The sequence below is a fragment of the Colobus angolensis genome, unplaced genomic scaffold, assembly GCF_000951035.1.
Source record: "Colobus angolensis palliatus isolate OR3802 unplaced genomic scaffold, Cang.pa_1.0 Scaffold193, whole genome shotgun sequence".
Lineage (NCBI taxonomy): Eukaryota > Metazoa > Chordata > Mammalia > Primates > Cercopithecidae > Colobus > Colobus angolensis.
In genome coordinates this window covers 1,987,940-2,001,499 of record NW_012115077.1, presented here as the reverse complement: position 1 = coordinate 2,001,499, position 13,560 = coordinate 1,987,940, and the positions used below count along the sequence as shown (strand labels likewise).

The following is a 13,560-nucleotide window of genomic DNA, read 5'->3' as shown; positions in this document are numbered from 1 at the left end:
TAAAGTTCCTTTTTGGCAAGCTGTTTATTTGCTGCCTGCCTGGAAGGGGGTGGGAGGTGGGGAGTCGACTGAGTTTAAAATTTAACAGTTTAAAATAATAGATATGATCTTAATATATTACATCTATTCCTACCAGTGATGAAGTGTTAGAGTAAACTGTCTCAGGACAAAGCTTCATTGGAAAACAGTTTAGTGTAACCGACTAAAACATGATGAGTCCAGGCGTGGTGGCTCATGCCTGTAATGCCAACACTTTGGGAGGCTGAGGTAGGCAGATCACTTGAGGTCAGGAGTCTGAAACCAGCCTGGTCCAACATGGTGATACCCCGTGTCTACTAAAAATACAAAAATTAGCCAGGCATGGTGGCGCATGCCTATAATTCCAACTACTCTGGAGGCGGAGGCAGGATAATTGCTTGAACCAACAGAAGGGAAATAAGTTGTGGCATACTCATTACACTCTGTGGATTACCTTTATACACAGTGATGAATCCTTAAAAAAAATCCATTGAGGAAGGATACATACAGTGGGATACCATTTATATAAAGTTCAAGACATGCAAAACAAAGCAGTATTAAGAACAAACCATGCTGACACTATAAAGAAAAATAAGGGAATGATAAGCACAAAATTCAGGATGGAGGTTATGCCTGAGTGGGGAGGAGTGAGGAGGGGACCCCTGAGTGAGAAGCTACACGTGGAGTAGCAGCATTTCACAGGCAACGGAGATGAATCAGCTGCTTGCCATTCTCCCTCCAGGTCCTGTTGCAAAAATGAAAACAAGTCAGCAGCATCAGACCTATCTTTAGATTGGCTTTTTTTTCACTCTCTCTTTTACAAGTGTCAGTTTAATTCCAGAGCCCCAACCCAGCATTTTCTAATGATTATCTCCCGAAGGAAGAGAAGGAAATCCATGCTGGTTATACAGCTGCAATGTCAGACTTCCTCTGAAACATGCACTGTTGCTTCCTATTAGCATAACTTCAATCTCACATTCTCTCCTGACTGATTAGTAATCTGCAGGCAATTTTAAAAACATGCTTTGGAGGGGCTGGGCGCGGTGGCTCACGCCTGTAATCCCAGCACTTTGGGAGGCCGAGGCAGGCGGATCATGAGGTCAGGAGATGGAAACCATCCTGGCTAACACAGTGAAACCCCATCTCTACTAAAAATACAGAAAATTAGCCGGGCGTGATGGCGGGTGCCTGTAGTCCCAGCTACTTGGGAGGCTGAGGCAGGAGAATGACATGAACCCGGGAGGCGGAGCTTGCAGTGAGCCAAGATCACGGCACTGCACTCCAGCCTGGGTGACAGAGTGAGACTCCGTCTCAAAAAAACAAAAACAACACACACACACAAAAACATACTTTGGAGGGTTCTTGGGATCATGAAACTTCTCATTTGCCTGTTCTATTATTAGAAGAGTGAGAACAGCCACCCCCCTGAGAGGTCTCCCCAGGCATTTGCATCCCAGGCATTGTCCTACTGTGGTGGGTGAGAGAAGCTGGTGCAGGTTTGAACATCCTCATGATAGGTGAGGGATAGAAATTGGAGAATAGAGTCATATTTATTTCAGGAAACAAGGATGCCGCATATAGGAGAAGAAACTGAGGAAACCACTGGCCTCAGTCGGTGATAATGTACAACTTAGGCCCCACCTATCCAAACAGTTAGCTTTCCCTTCCCCATAGCCACTCACTTGTTTGAGATACGTGTTATGTTGTCTCCTCCTAGGGGTGGCTGGAGCTCATGCAGCTTGGGAAGGGTGAAAACCCCATCTTATTCCCAGCTGATTGATTACAGCTTGTCTTCATAAAAAGATTGACCTGCTCCTTCCCAGGAAAGCACCCCTCTTCTGTGCAGGCATGAGTCAGAGAGAGCCCCACCCAAGCAGCAGACAGGCAGGGGGAGCTGAGAGCAGGTGCAGAGTTGAGAACAAACAGGGGGTCACATTAGTGCAGGCGCCTGAGCATGACTCGGCAGAGCCCAGGCGTGGCCCAGAGCCCAGGGCAAGTTGTTTTGGGCTGAGTTTCCCATTCCACCCTGCGGTTTGGTAACTCCTCATCGGCTTGTAAGTCATGGAGACCACACCCCCAAGGACCACACTTAGTGACCTGTTTCCTGGGCAGATGAACCTGACCATCCACAGGGCCACCCTTCTCTTTTTGGCTGGGGTTTTGGGAACTGTTTAAGAGTGTATATTATTTAAGAGTGTATTATTCTTTTTTTTTTTTTTTGAGACACAGTCTCACCATTGCCCAGGCTAGAGTGCAGTGGCCGGATCTCAGCTCACTGCAAGCTCTGCCTCCCGGGTTTATGCCATTCTCCTGCCTCAGCCTCCGGAGTAGCTGGGACTACAGGCGCCCGCCACCTCGCCTGGCTAGTTTTTTGTATTTTTTAGTAGAGACGGGGTTTCACCATGTTAGCCAGGATGGTCTCGATCTCCTGACCTCGTGATCCACCCGTCTCGGCCTCCCAAAGTGCTGGGATTACAGGCTTGAGCCACCGCGCCCGGCCAAGAGTATATTATTCTAATATAGACACTAATTTCAAATGTGTTTGAGGTTCTTTTTTACTTAATAGTATACCTTGTATATCATTCCACTAAAATACCTGACAGTTTTTTTTTTCCCTTTTAATTTTTCTTTTTTTTTTTCTTATCACAGAAGACTTCTGTAGACCTGACAGTTTTTAACAGCTTCACAGCATATAGTTGTATGGATTATAATGTAAATCCTTTTTTGTTGTTGTTGTTTGGTGTCTCATCTTTTAGTATCACAAATAGTCATAGTAAATATCTTTTTTTGTTTGTTTGTTTGTTTATTTGAGATGGAGTTTCACTCTGGCGCCCAGGCTAGAGTGCATTGGTGCAATCTCGGCCCACTGCAACCTCTGCCTCCCAGATTCAAGGAATTCTCCTGTCTCAGCCTCCCGAGTAGCTGGGATTACAGGTACCCGCTACCACGCCCAGCTAATCTGTATTTTTAGTAGCGACGGGGTTTCACCATGTTGGCCAGGCTCGTCTCGAACTCCTGACCTCAAGCGATCCGCTCGCCTTAGCCTACCAAAGTGCTGGGATTACAGGCATGAGCCACAGCAGCCGGCCAGTAAATACCTTTATATATCTTTCTTTATTTTTTATTTTTTTGAGACAAGGTCTCGCTCAGTCACCCAGGCTGGGTGCAGTGGCGCAATCTCAGCTCACTGCAGCCTCACCCTCCTGGGCTCAAGCAATCCTCCCGCCTCAGCCCCCTAAGTAGCTAAGACTACAGTCATATGCCACCACACCTGGATAGTTTTTTATATTTTTGTAGAGATAGAGTTTTACCATGTTGCCCAGGCTGGTCTCGAACTCCTGGGCTCAAGCAATCCTCCCGCCTCGGCCTCCTAAAAAGTGCTGGGATTACTGGTGTGAGCCACCTCACCTGGCCATATGGATATCTGTATGCACTTGTAATAGCATTCCTCCAAGAAAAATTTATTAAGGAAGAAATGTTGGTGAAAGTGTTAAATTTGGAGAGCTATTGCCAGATTTCAGTCTTTAAAATCTACAGTTCAGCTGGGTGTGGTGGGGGGCCAATGTGGGCAGATCACTTGAGGTCAGAAGTTCAAGACCAGCCTGGTCAACATGGCGAAACCCCGTCTCTACTAAAGATACAAAAATTAGCCAGGCGTGGTGGCATGTTCTTGTAATCCCAGCTACTCGGGAGGCTGAGGTGGGAGAATTGCTTGAACCTGGGAGGCAGAGGTTGCAGTGAGCTGAGATTATGCCACTGCACTGCAGCATAGGCAACAAAGTGAGACTCTGTCTGAAAAAAAAACAAAAAACAAAAATTCTGAATTCACACTCCTACCAATGTATCAGAGGGCTTGTTTAGCCATACCATCATCAATACTGGCTATTACCAACCATTTTAATTCCTGTCAGACTGATAGGTAAAAAAAATCTCACACTCATTTGTTGTTGTTTTGCTTTGTTTTTTGCTATTAAATTGAGTGTCTTTTCAAACGTTTATTGCCTAGTCCACTGAACAATAACAAAGCGTTTTTAAAAGTTAAGATTTATCTGGGAGTGTTTTCCTGGGAGGGTGTTGATTATCTTTACAAACCAGATTAAGATATTCCCTGTGTATGTCCTCCACAGCAAACAGCGGCATAACAAACTATGGAGATCTCATTCAGATAGTGACCTCTCAGACCACCACGAACCCATCTGCAAACCTGGGCTAGAACTCAACAAGAAGGAGATCACCACCTCAGCAGACCAGATTGCTGAGGTGAAGACCATGGAGAGTCACCCACCCATACCTCCTGTCTTTGTGGAACATGTGGTCCCACAAGATGCAAATCAGAAAGGCCTGTGTACCAAAGAAAGAATGATCTGCTTGGAGTTTACTTCTACGGAATTTCATGCTGGACAGATTGAGGATGAATTAAACTTGAATGACATCAATGGATGTTCATCAGGGTGTTGTCTGAATGAATCAAAATTTCCTCTTGACAACTGCCATGCATCCAAAGCCTTAATTCAGCCTGGACGTGTCCCAGAAATGGCCAACAAGTTTCCAGACTTAACAGTGGAAGATTTGGAGACAGACGCCCTGAAAGCAGACATGAATGTCCACCTACTGCCTATGGAAGAATTGACATCTCGACTGAAAGACCTCCCCATGTCCCCTGATCCTGAGTCACCAAGCCCCCAACCTAGTTGCCAGACTGAAATCTCAGATTTCAGTACAGATCGCATTGACTTTTTTAGTGCCCTAGAGAAGTTTGTGGAGCTCTCCCAAGAAACCCGGTCACGATCTTTTTCCCATTCAAGGATGGAGGAACTGGGTGGAGGAAGGAGTGAGAGCTGTCGACTGTCGGTGGTAGAAGTAGCCCCTTCCAAAGTGACAGCTGATGACCAGAGAAGCAGCTCTTTGAGTAATACTCCCCATGCGTCAGAAGAATCTTCAATGGATGAGGAACAGTCAAAGGTAAAAATTGTCTTTATAGTTTTCCACCTAATGAAATTCTCTTCAAAGGTAAAGTATTTGGGATTCTGTTATGTTTATTTTTGATGGAGAATCTGGCTGAGATTTTCCTTGAAAACTTAGGGTTTAAATATTTTTTAAAGAATTTGCCTTTTAGGAATTTACCTTTCTGGTGTCATTGGAAGCACTTCTAAGAGGGGATGACAGAGGGAGGAGTGAGCCAAAAACAAGTGTCCTGGCTGAACAATGAGAAGCCCAAAGATGGCCGGGCATGGGGACTCACACCTGTAATCCCAGCACTTTGGGAGGCCGAGGCAGGTGGATCATGAGGTCAGGAGATTGAGACCATCCTGACCAACATGGTGAAACCCCATCTCTGCTAAAAATACAAAAATTAGCTGGGCGTGGTGGCGTGTGCTTGTAGTCCCAGCTACTTGGGAGGCTGAGACAGGAGAATCGCTTGAACCCGGGAGGCGGAGGTTGCAGTAAGCCAAGATTGCGCCACTGTACTCCAGCCTGGCAACAGAGTGAGACTTCATCTCAAAAAAAAAAAGAGAATCAAAAGGAAAGGAATTTGCCAGCAGACAGAATCCTAAAATTCTTTGTGGCATAGGAGCTCTTACAAGCCATCTCAAACCAGGGAAAGAATCACTATATCACATCAATTCTAAGACTCACAAGTTATTCATATTTTGATACTTCTGACATCTTAAATACTTAAATCAATACAATATAGTAGTTGGGGAATAAACTGTGACAGATTTACTCTAACATACCAAACTTCACTTAATGATTTTAGTGGACCTAGTCATAGATTCTTGGCATCTCCTGATGTCTGTCTGCTTATATTTACCACTTTGTCCATTAACGATTCGTTCTCTCTCCTTAACTACCCCACTGTGATTCTTGCCTCTGCTTCTGTCTTTTCATCACCCCCAAAGCTGTGCCTCTGTTTCCTTTCTACTGAGAAGGCAGAATGCTTGTGCTCTCCTTTGGACCAGTGACTATAGCAGCACTGACAGAAATAGCCTTCTCCACAGTCCCTGGTCATATGAGCACTCCCTCCATGGCCCGTGCACATACAGGGCCCACTGTGGCTTCTCTCCCAGTCTTGGCAAGTTTGCCTCTGCCTGATGTCATGGCACATTTCCCCCAAAGGCATTACTGACCCTGTTAGATTATACTAACTCTGACTCTCTTTTGAAGGAGAAAGGCCAGAACAGTTCCAGGGAAATATATTTTGAAGGCTTATAAAAATGTTAACTAGATTGATACTCATAATGATACTACTTTAAGAGGTATCCAAGGGCTATTCCCAGATTTTGAGATTCTTCTGTTTGTTTTTTTTTTTTTTTTTTTTTTTTTTTACAGTAGGACTTGATTTTGCATTGGTCAGTATTCTTTGGCCTTGTTCTAAATCCATCTGGGAATTTATAGCTGGTAAAATAGTAAAATATTAGAGAGTTATGGTTTCTAAGTTTGCTAAGGCATGTGACTGTGTAAGCCAAGTAAACCTTTCCCAGAAGGAACCATGTGAAACTTAGAGATTGGGTAGTCAGACAGTGCATTCTCCCTGCTTGTAGGGACTGGGATGCTGCTGCTAGCGGAAGCAGTGAGAGGATGTGGGTGAAAGCTAGCAAGACAGAGGAGTGAAGAGAGCAGTGAGTCTCCAAATCAGAAATCAAATGATAGCTTCGTCCATCTAGCTCTATCACCGGGACATATCTAAGGACGTATCTTAGCCCTTGTATGGAACTCTTTCCCTCAGGTTAGGATCAAACTGAAAGTTGATAGGCCATGGAGGAAAGGTTTCATTTACTACAGTGTGGCCTGAATCCTGGAAGCTCATAGTCTTAGGGAAATATAGATTATAGGAGACTCCAAAAATATTTGCTGTTCATTTGGGAGCAAAGTTTCGGATTGGAATTCTCCTTGAGTAAACAGAACAGAAAGTTTAGTAGAGAATAACACAACCTATAACAAATTTTATGTCTAGCCTTGATGAATCCAGTTTTTTCTTGTAGTCTGACAAAACAGATGGGCAGAGTATGGTCTCAGGCACTCCATGATTTGTATTCTCATAGTCAGATAGGTTGTCCTGGATCAGAGGATTAATAAGCAGAAAATCCAGCATTTTCAGTTAGACTACAATTTGCCATAATCTTCTCACTACTTTCTCTTCTTAGGCAATTTCAGAACTGGTCAGCCCAGACATCTTCATGCAGTCTCACTTGGAAAATGCAATTTCAGTCAAAGAAATTGTCACTGAAATTGAGTCCATCAGTCAAGGAGTTGGACAGATTCAACTGAAAGGAGACATCTTATCCAACCCATGCCATACACCAAAGAAGAACAGCATACATGAGCTGCTCTTTGAGAGGGCCCAGACCCCAGAGAGCAAACCTGGACATCTGGAGCAAGACGAGGGCTCCTGCACAGCCCAGCCTGAACTAGCCAAAGACTCAGGGATGTGCAACCCAGAAGGCTGCCTAACCACACACTCATCTACAGCAGACTTGGAAGAAGGGGAACCAGCTGAGGAGGAACAAGAGCTCCAGGGCTCAGGGATGCACCCAGGTGCCAAGTGGTACCCTGGGTCTGTGAGGCGAGCCACCTTGGAGTTTGAAGAGCGCTTACGGCAGGAGCAAGAGCATCATGGTGCTGCCTCAACATGTACCTCATTGTCCACTCGTAAGAATTCAAAGAATGATTCTTGTGTGGCAGACCTGGCACCAAAAGGGAAAAGTGATGAAGCCACCCCAGAACATTCATTTGTCCCCAGGGAACCAGAGATGAGCAAAGGCAAAGGGAAATACAGTGGGCCTGAGGCTGGCTCACTGTCCCCTTCTGAGCAGAATGCCACTGTTCCAGCTCCCAAGGTGCTGGAGTTTGACCACTTGCCAGCTCCTCAGGAGGGCCCAGGGTCAGATACTGGAACACAGCAGGAAGGAGTCCTGAAGGATATGAGGACTGTGATTCCATACCAGGAGTCTGAGACACAGGCAGTCCCTCTTCCCCTTCCCAAGAGGGTAGAAATAATTGAGTATACCCACACAGTTACATCACCCAATCACACTGGGCCAGGGAGTGAAATAGCCACCGGCGAGAAGAGTGGAGAGCAAGGACTAAGGAAAGTGAATGTGGAAAAATCTGTCACTGTGCTCTGCACACTGGATGAAAATCTAAACAGGACTCTGGACCCCAACCAGGTTTCTCTGCACCCCCAAGTGCTACCTCCGCCTCATTCTTCCTCTCCTGAGAACAACAGGCCCACTGACCACCTGACCTCCACGCTGAGTAGCCCTGAAGACAGAGGCAGCAGCCTGTCAACAGCCCTGGAGACAGCGACACCTTTTGTCAGTCATACAACCCACTTACTGTCTGCCAGTTTGGATTACCTGCATCCCCAGACTATGGTTCACCTGGAGGGCTTCACAGAGCAGAGCAGCACCACAGATGAGCCCTCTGCAGAACAGGTTAGCTGGGAAGAAAGTCAGGAGAGCCCTCTCTCCAGTGGCAGTGAGGTGCCATATAAGGACTCCCAGCTAAGTAGCACAGACCTAAGTTTAATTAGCAAACTTGGTGACAACACTGGGGAGTTACAGGAGAAACTGGACCCATTGCCTGTAGCCTGTCGACTCCCACATAGCTCTAGTAGTGAAAACATAAAGGGTCTCAGCCACAGCCCCGGTGTGGTGAAGGAGCGTGCTAAAGAAATCGAGTCTCGGGTGGTTTTCCAGGCAGGGCTCACCAAACCATCCCAAATGAGGCGCTCAGCTTCTCTCGCCAAATTAGGTTACTTGGACCTCTGTAAAGACTGCTTACCAGAGAGGGAGCCTGCCTCCTGTGAATCCCCTCATCTCAAACTGCTTCAGCCTTTCCTCAGAACAGACTCAGGCATGCACACCATGGAGGACCAAGAGTCCCTAAAAAGCCCAGGTGTCCCCCACAACCCAGAGCCCACCAAGTATTTTGTAGAACAGCTCACAACAACAGAGTGTATTGTGCAGAGCAAGCCAGTGGAGAGGCCCCTTGTGCAGTATGCCAAAGAATTTGGTTCCAGTCAGCAGTGTTTGCTTCCCAGGGCAGGACCTGAATTGACTAGTTCTGAAGGAGGCCTTCCCATGCTACAGACCCAGGGACTGCAGTGTGCATGCCCAGCTCCAGGGCTGGCCGTGGCACCCCGTCAGCAACACGGCAGAACTCACCCCCTTAGGAGACTGAAAAAGGCAAATGACAAAAAACGGACAACCAACCCCTTCTATAATACCATGTGATTCTGAGCCTACACATGTGACTTTCTAGAAGAAATGTTTGTAAAAGGGGCAGGTGTAATATGTAAGGAACATGCACTTTATTGGTTAATTTTATAATATTTTGGTCATTTTACTGTTTCTGGCGCATGCAGGGTTTGGGTTTTCAGTGTGTATGTGTGTGTATATGTAAGGGGAAAGAGAGCTTGATCTGGATGGCAAGACCGTTTATCATTTTTTATTTAAAAAAAAAATCAAACCTCAAAAAAGTCATTTTCAGAGAACACCTTTATCAAAGGCAAATTGCTGTTTTTCAGTCAGCTGCCACCTGCCTCTCATTTTGCCCTCTGAGAAAAGGCATGGTTCCTGGATTGAGGGAAGGAAACAGTTTCGGAGGGGTGGAGATAAAGCTGGGAATTGGAAATGTTCCCCTGCCTTTGTGGTGATGGTTTGGTTTCCAGACCTGAGGCATCAAATGGGCTAAAGGGCAGCCAGAAGTCAGAGGGCTCTCAGCCTTTGTCCAGCTGCAGCCCTTTAGAGTTCCTGAAGGAGGCAGGTTCTGCTTTGCTTTAAAAGAGGATCTTCCAGTATTCCAGAGCGTATCATTACAGTAAGGCATGATAATGGCCAGCTCTGCAAATTTATCATATAGTTTCTTCCCCAAGAAAATTATTTTTGAAATTAAAACAGGACCCCAAATCCAAGTGGTCTTCTGTAGAGGAAAGCATGATAAGAGGAGGGAGACATAAAGTCGGGGGTGGAGAGGCTGCTGCCCAGAAACTGCTGGGTTGGTGGATCCACACAGATGGGCATCTTGGCTCTCCCTACCAGAAAAATGTGCTCTGCAGTGTCCTCCCAACTGAAAACAACAGTGACATGTTTGAAAAGCAGCAATCGAAAGTCAGTGTGTTCTTGTAAAATGAATACATATGTAGGGTTTTAACCCCTCCATTACTTGAATAATTCTTTGGGCCTTCTGAGTTTAATGGCCATATTTTCTTCCAGTTTATTTTCCTTCCCCATGCTGTTGTCCCCATGCTGCCTATTTTTTTAAATTTCGTAGATTATATTTGAATTGTTAACATTACATATGTTTAACATCCATTGAATGCAATATTTTATTTTCGGTATTATCACTGTTAACACTTTTTTTTTCCTTTTCCTGGAAGGTTTGTCATTTCTCTAAAGTTTGTACACAGTATTTATGTACATAATATTGTCACTGTCTTACAGTGTCTTGTTGTTCATTATGTAGGGTATTTTTGATTTATTCTTTTTAAGAAGGAGTAGAGTTGCAACTGGAAAACACACAGACACCAGAAATAAAACTGTTGGGTGTTGATAGGAATCTGTACAGTATGTTGATGGTGGTTGTAGTTGTTTAAATGGAGACTTCTAATCACCAGCTCCTGCCAAATTATGCATTAGTAACTTCTTCCTCAGAGACACCCCTAAAGGCTCCCATTAGGTCACAGCATGACTGAAAGCTGATTTCTTTCTAAGACTGAAATCCCAGAACATTGTTTGCCAGTATGTCAACCACAGCCAGGAAGTATATGTGAGTTGCTCAGAGTGGAAGCTTCTAGTGGAGGCTGAAGGCCACAGGGGAGGCCTCAGCCAGGGGCAAGTGCCCACAGTGACTCCATTTAGGATGCTGTCGCTTTGCTACTGTTGTGGAGATCCTTAACGCAGCAGCACCTGCCATAAACAAGCTTCTTGTAGCTTCTTACAGAAGACAGATTTAGTCTAGCATGAAACACCTCTGCAGCTCATTAAAACTGAAGAGGCTTGCAGATTTGCTTTCTGTTAGCTTTCGTTGATGTCCACATAACTGAGGATTGACTGAGTACAGACTGGAGACAGGTTTTTGGCTCGTCACAACACTGAGAGGAAAATACAGATGCACAGACTGTCAGCGCGATGTCAGAGGCCAGAGTTTGGTGGGGGCAGATGGCACGGTAACCCAAAAGATGCAGAAAAGGTAGACGGGGCCACTGGGGCTTAAGAGGAGCTGTGAAGTTGTGTGGAAGCCAAGGTTGGGTCTGACGTCGCTGCCAGGAGGCAGATTGGACAGAAACCACTTGCTAAAAGCATCTTTATGGTGTAGTGTCTATGTGTACCCTGTGCTGTTGCTCAGTAGTTTCCTTAAATGTTCAAGTATATCATCCACACAGTTTTGTGATTCCTGGATATTTGTGTGTTGTAAAGTGTTTTGTTAGTTGGTATGAACTAATGTGAAGAGGCTTGAGACAGGGTTATGGATTTCCAGGGCTCTTCCATCTAGAATGCCCTGCCTTCTTGAAGCAGTTCCACCACCAATATGATGGGGAAGGGCAGGAAATTGTGGCAGGATGGGGAGACGATTTGCCTGGAAGCTAAGAGAGTGGCATCCACTCATGGTAACCCCTTACCATGATGACATCCACACACTAAGAGGTACAAGCAGGACCAGAGTTTTGGACTTTTCCCTCTTCTCCCCTCCACTGTGTTTAATGTTCACTCATTGCATTAAATAACAACAAAGATGGGACAAAACCCACTAATGCTGTGGGGAAAAAAATTTTTTAAGAGCAAAGGAAAGTCTTTCTGCCTTTTTATAATTACATTTTTTTTATCGTTTAATTTTTTTTTTTTTTTTTTTTTTTTTTTTTTTTTTTTTTTTTTTTTTTTTTTTGAGACGGAGTCTCGCTCTGTCGCCCAGGCTGGAGTGCAGTGGCCGGACCTCAGCTCACTGCAATCTCTGCCTCCCGGGTTCACGCCATTCTCCTGCCTCAGCCTCCCAAGTAGCTGGGACTGCAGGCGCCCGCCACCTCGCCCGGCTAGTTTTTTTTTTGTATTTTTTAGTAGAGACGGGGTTTCACCGTGTTAGCCAGGATGGTCTCGATCTCCTGACCTCGTGATCCGCCCGTCTCGGCCTCCCAAAGTGCTGGGATTACAAGCTTGAGCCACCGCGCCCGGCCTTTTATCGTTTAATTTACCTGCCTAAATAAATATCTTCTGCAAAGTGTCTGTAATTCAACCATGCCAAGGAGTTTTTGCCAGCCTTTTCAGACTCCCAGAATTGGGTGTTCCTGGGTTATTTACATAGCTGAGCAGTGTCCAGGGGAGGTGCGTAATGAACTGTCAAGGACTTTGCAGACTGTCTTCTCTTCAGACTCTTTTATAATCTCCAGTGGCCTCTTTCCCTTTTCTTCTGTGCATGGAAAGCCCAGACCTGAAAGAGCAGATAGACTGGCAAAGATGAATAAGAAACACTTTGACTCTTGCCCAGTGTCTGCCTCTCTCTCTCTCTCTCTCTCTCTCTCTCTCTCTCTCTCTCTCTCTCCTCTCTCTCTCTCTCTCTTTCTCTCAACCACCAATAGACTCTCACTTATTTTGGAGGAGTGTGTGTGCATGTGTACACATATGTACATATGTAAAAAGAGTTGATGTTTTGATGCATGGGGCAAAAGTTCCAGAAGCATACAGAACTTGAGCTGAACCTGGTCAGTAGAAAGGGAAACCTCAACCTTTCTTGATTTTTGGAAACACCCAGGAGTAATGGATACTCTAGTAGACATGTGGTACTATAGTACTGTAATACTCATCTCTCCTAATTTTAGTTGCCTTTCAGATTCTAAATGTTTGGGATCATTCCTATCGTCTCAGTCTCTTCAGGATCTTTAGTATTTTCCTGGTTCTGAGGAGGCTTGAGACAGGTTGGATTTCCTGGTTCTGTCTTTATCCCTACTGATAGTTCCTCTTTCTAATTTTCTAACTACCCAGAGCTCCAAGGACAGCCTGAAGATCTCAGTGCCCCAGGCTTTGAGCCCCCTGCTCACAGGCCCCAGACAGATGCTGTTTGGTAAACCCAAAGCTTCCTACAAGAAGCTTCTGAGATGTAGCAGGTCACAGAAGTGTTCACCTGTTTCATCTGAGAATTTCAGTTCTGAAGTGATCTAGGCATGTTTGGTAAAAATGTTTTTGTGAGAGTTCTTTTTTTAAGAATGCATTATGCAAAAAGTCACTTTTAAGGGCATCTAAAAAATTTTAAATAAAGCCATTCTTTGGCTTTTTTGGACTATTTGTGGATACTTTGTTTACATTTTGAATATTAAAATGTGCATCATCTTGTCGGCCACACAGTCCTGCAGGCATCAGTGCCCTAGCTGTCCTGTGAGTCCTCATGCAGAGCAGTGCCATCATGGTCAGCCCTTGTGAATAAGTGGGTATACCCTGAAGCTGACTTCCATCTATGTCCTGCCCTCCCATCCAGCACTGTCTATGGAAATAGTTGTCATTTCCTCAGTGATGGTGTGTCTTACAGTGATGGTTGTAATGGTGAATGGCT

The 13,560-nt window shown here is 45.2% G+C and overlaps 1 protein-coding gene across 2 annotated transcripts in view; it reads left to right on the top strand.

The window, feature by feature from the left end:
* The window catches only part of SSH2 (slingshot protein phosphatase 2), a 321,074-nt gene extending 309,875 nt beyond the window's left edge, over positions 1 to 11,199 (top strand). For both annotated transcript variants that reach the window (XM_011940852.1, XM_011940851.1), the window contains 2 exons: positions 4,146 to 4,980; positions 7,164 to 11,199. In XM_011940852.1, coding sequence (XP_011796242.1) covers positions 4,146 to 4,980; positions 7,164 to 9,254 — 2,926 coding nt within the window. In that variant the 3' untranslated portion in view covers positions 9,255 to 11,199. The remainder of the gene's footprint in view (positions 1 to 4,145; positions 4,981 to 7,163) is intronic.
* The last annotated feature ends 2,361 nt before the right edge of the window (positions 11,200 to 13,560 follow it).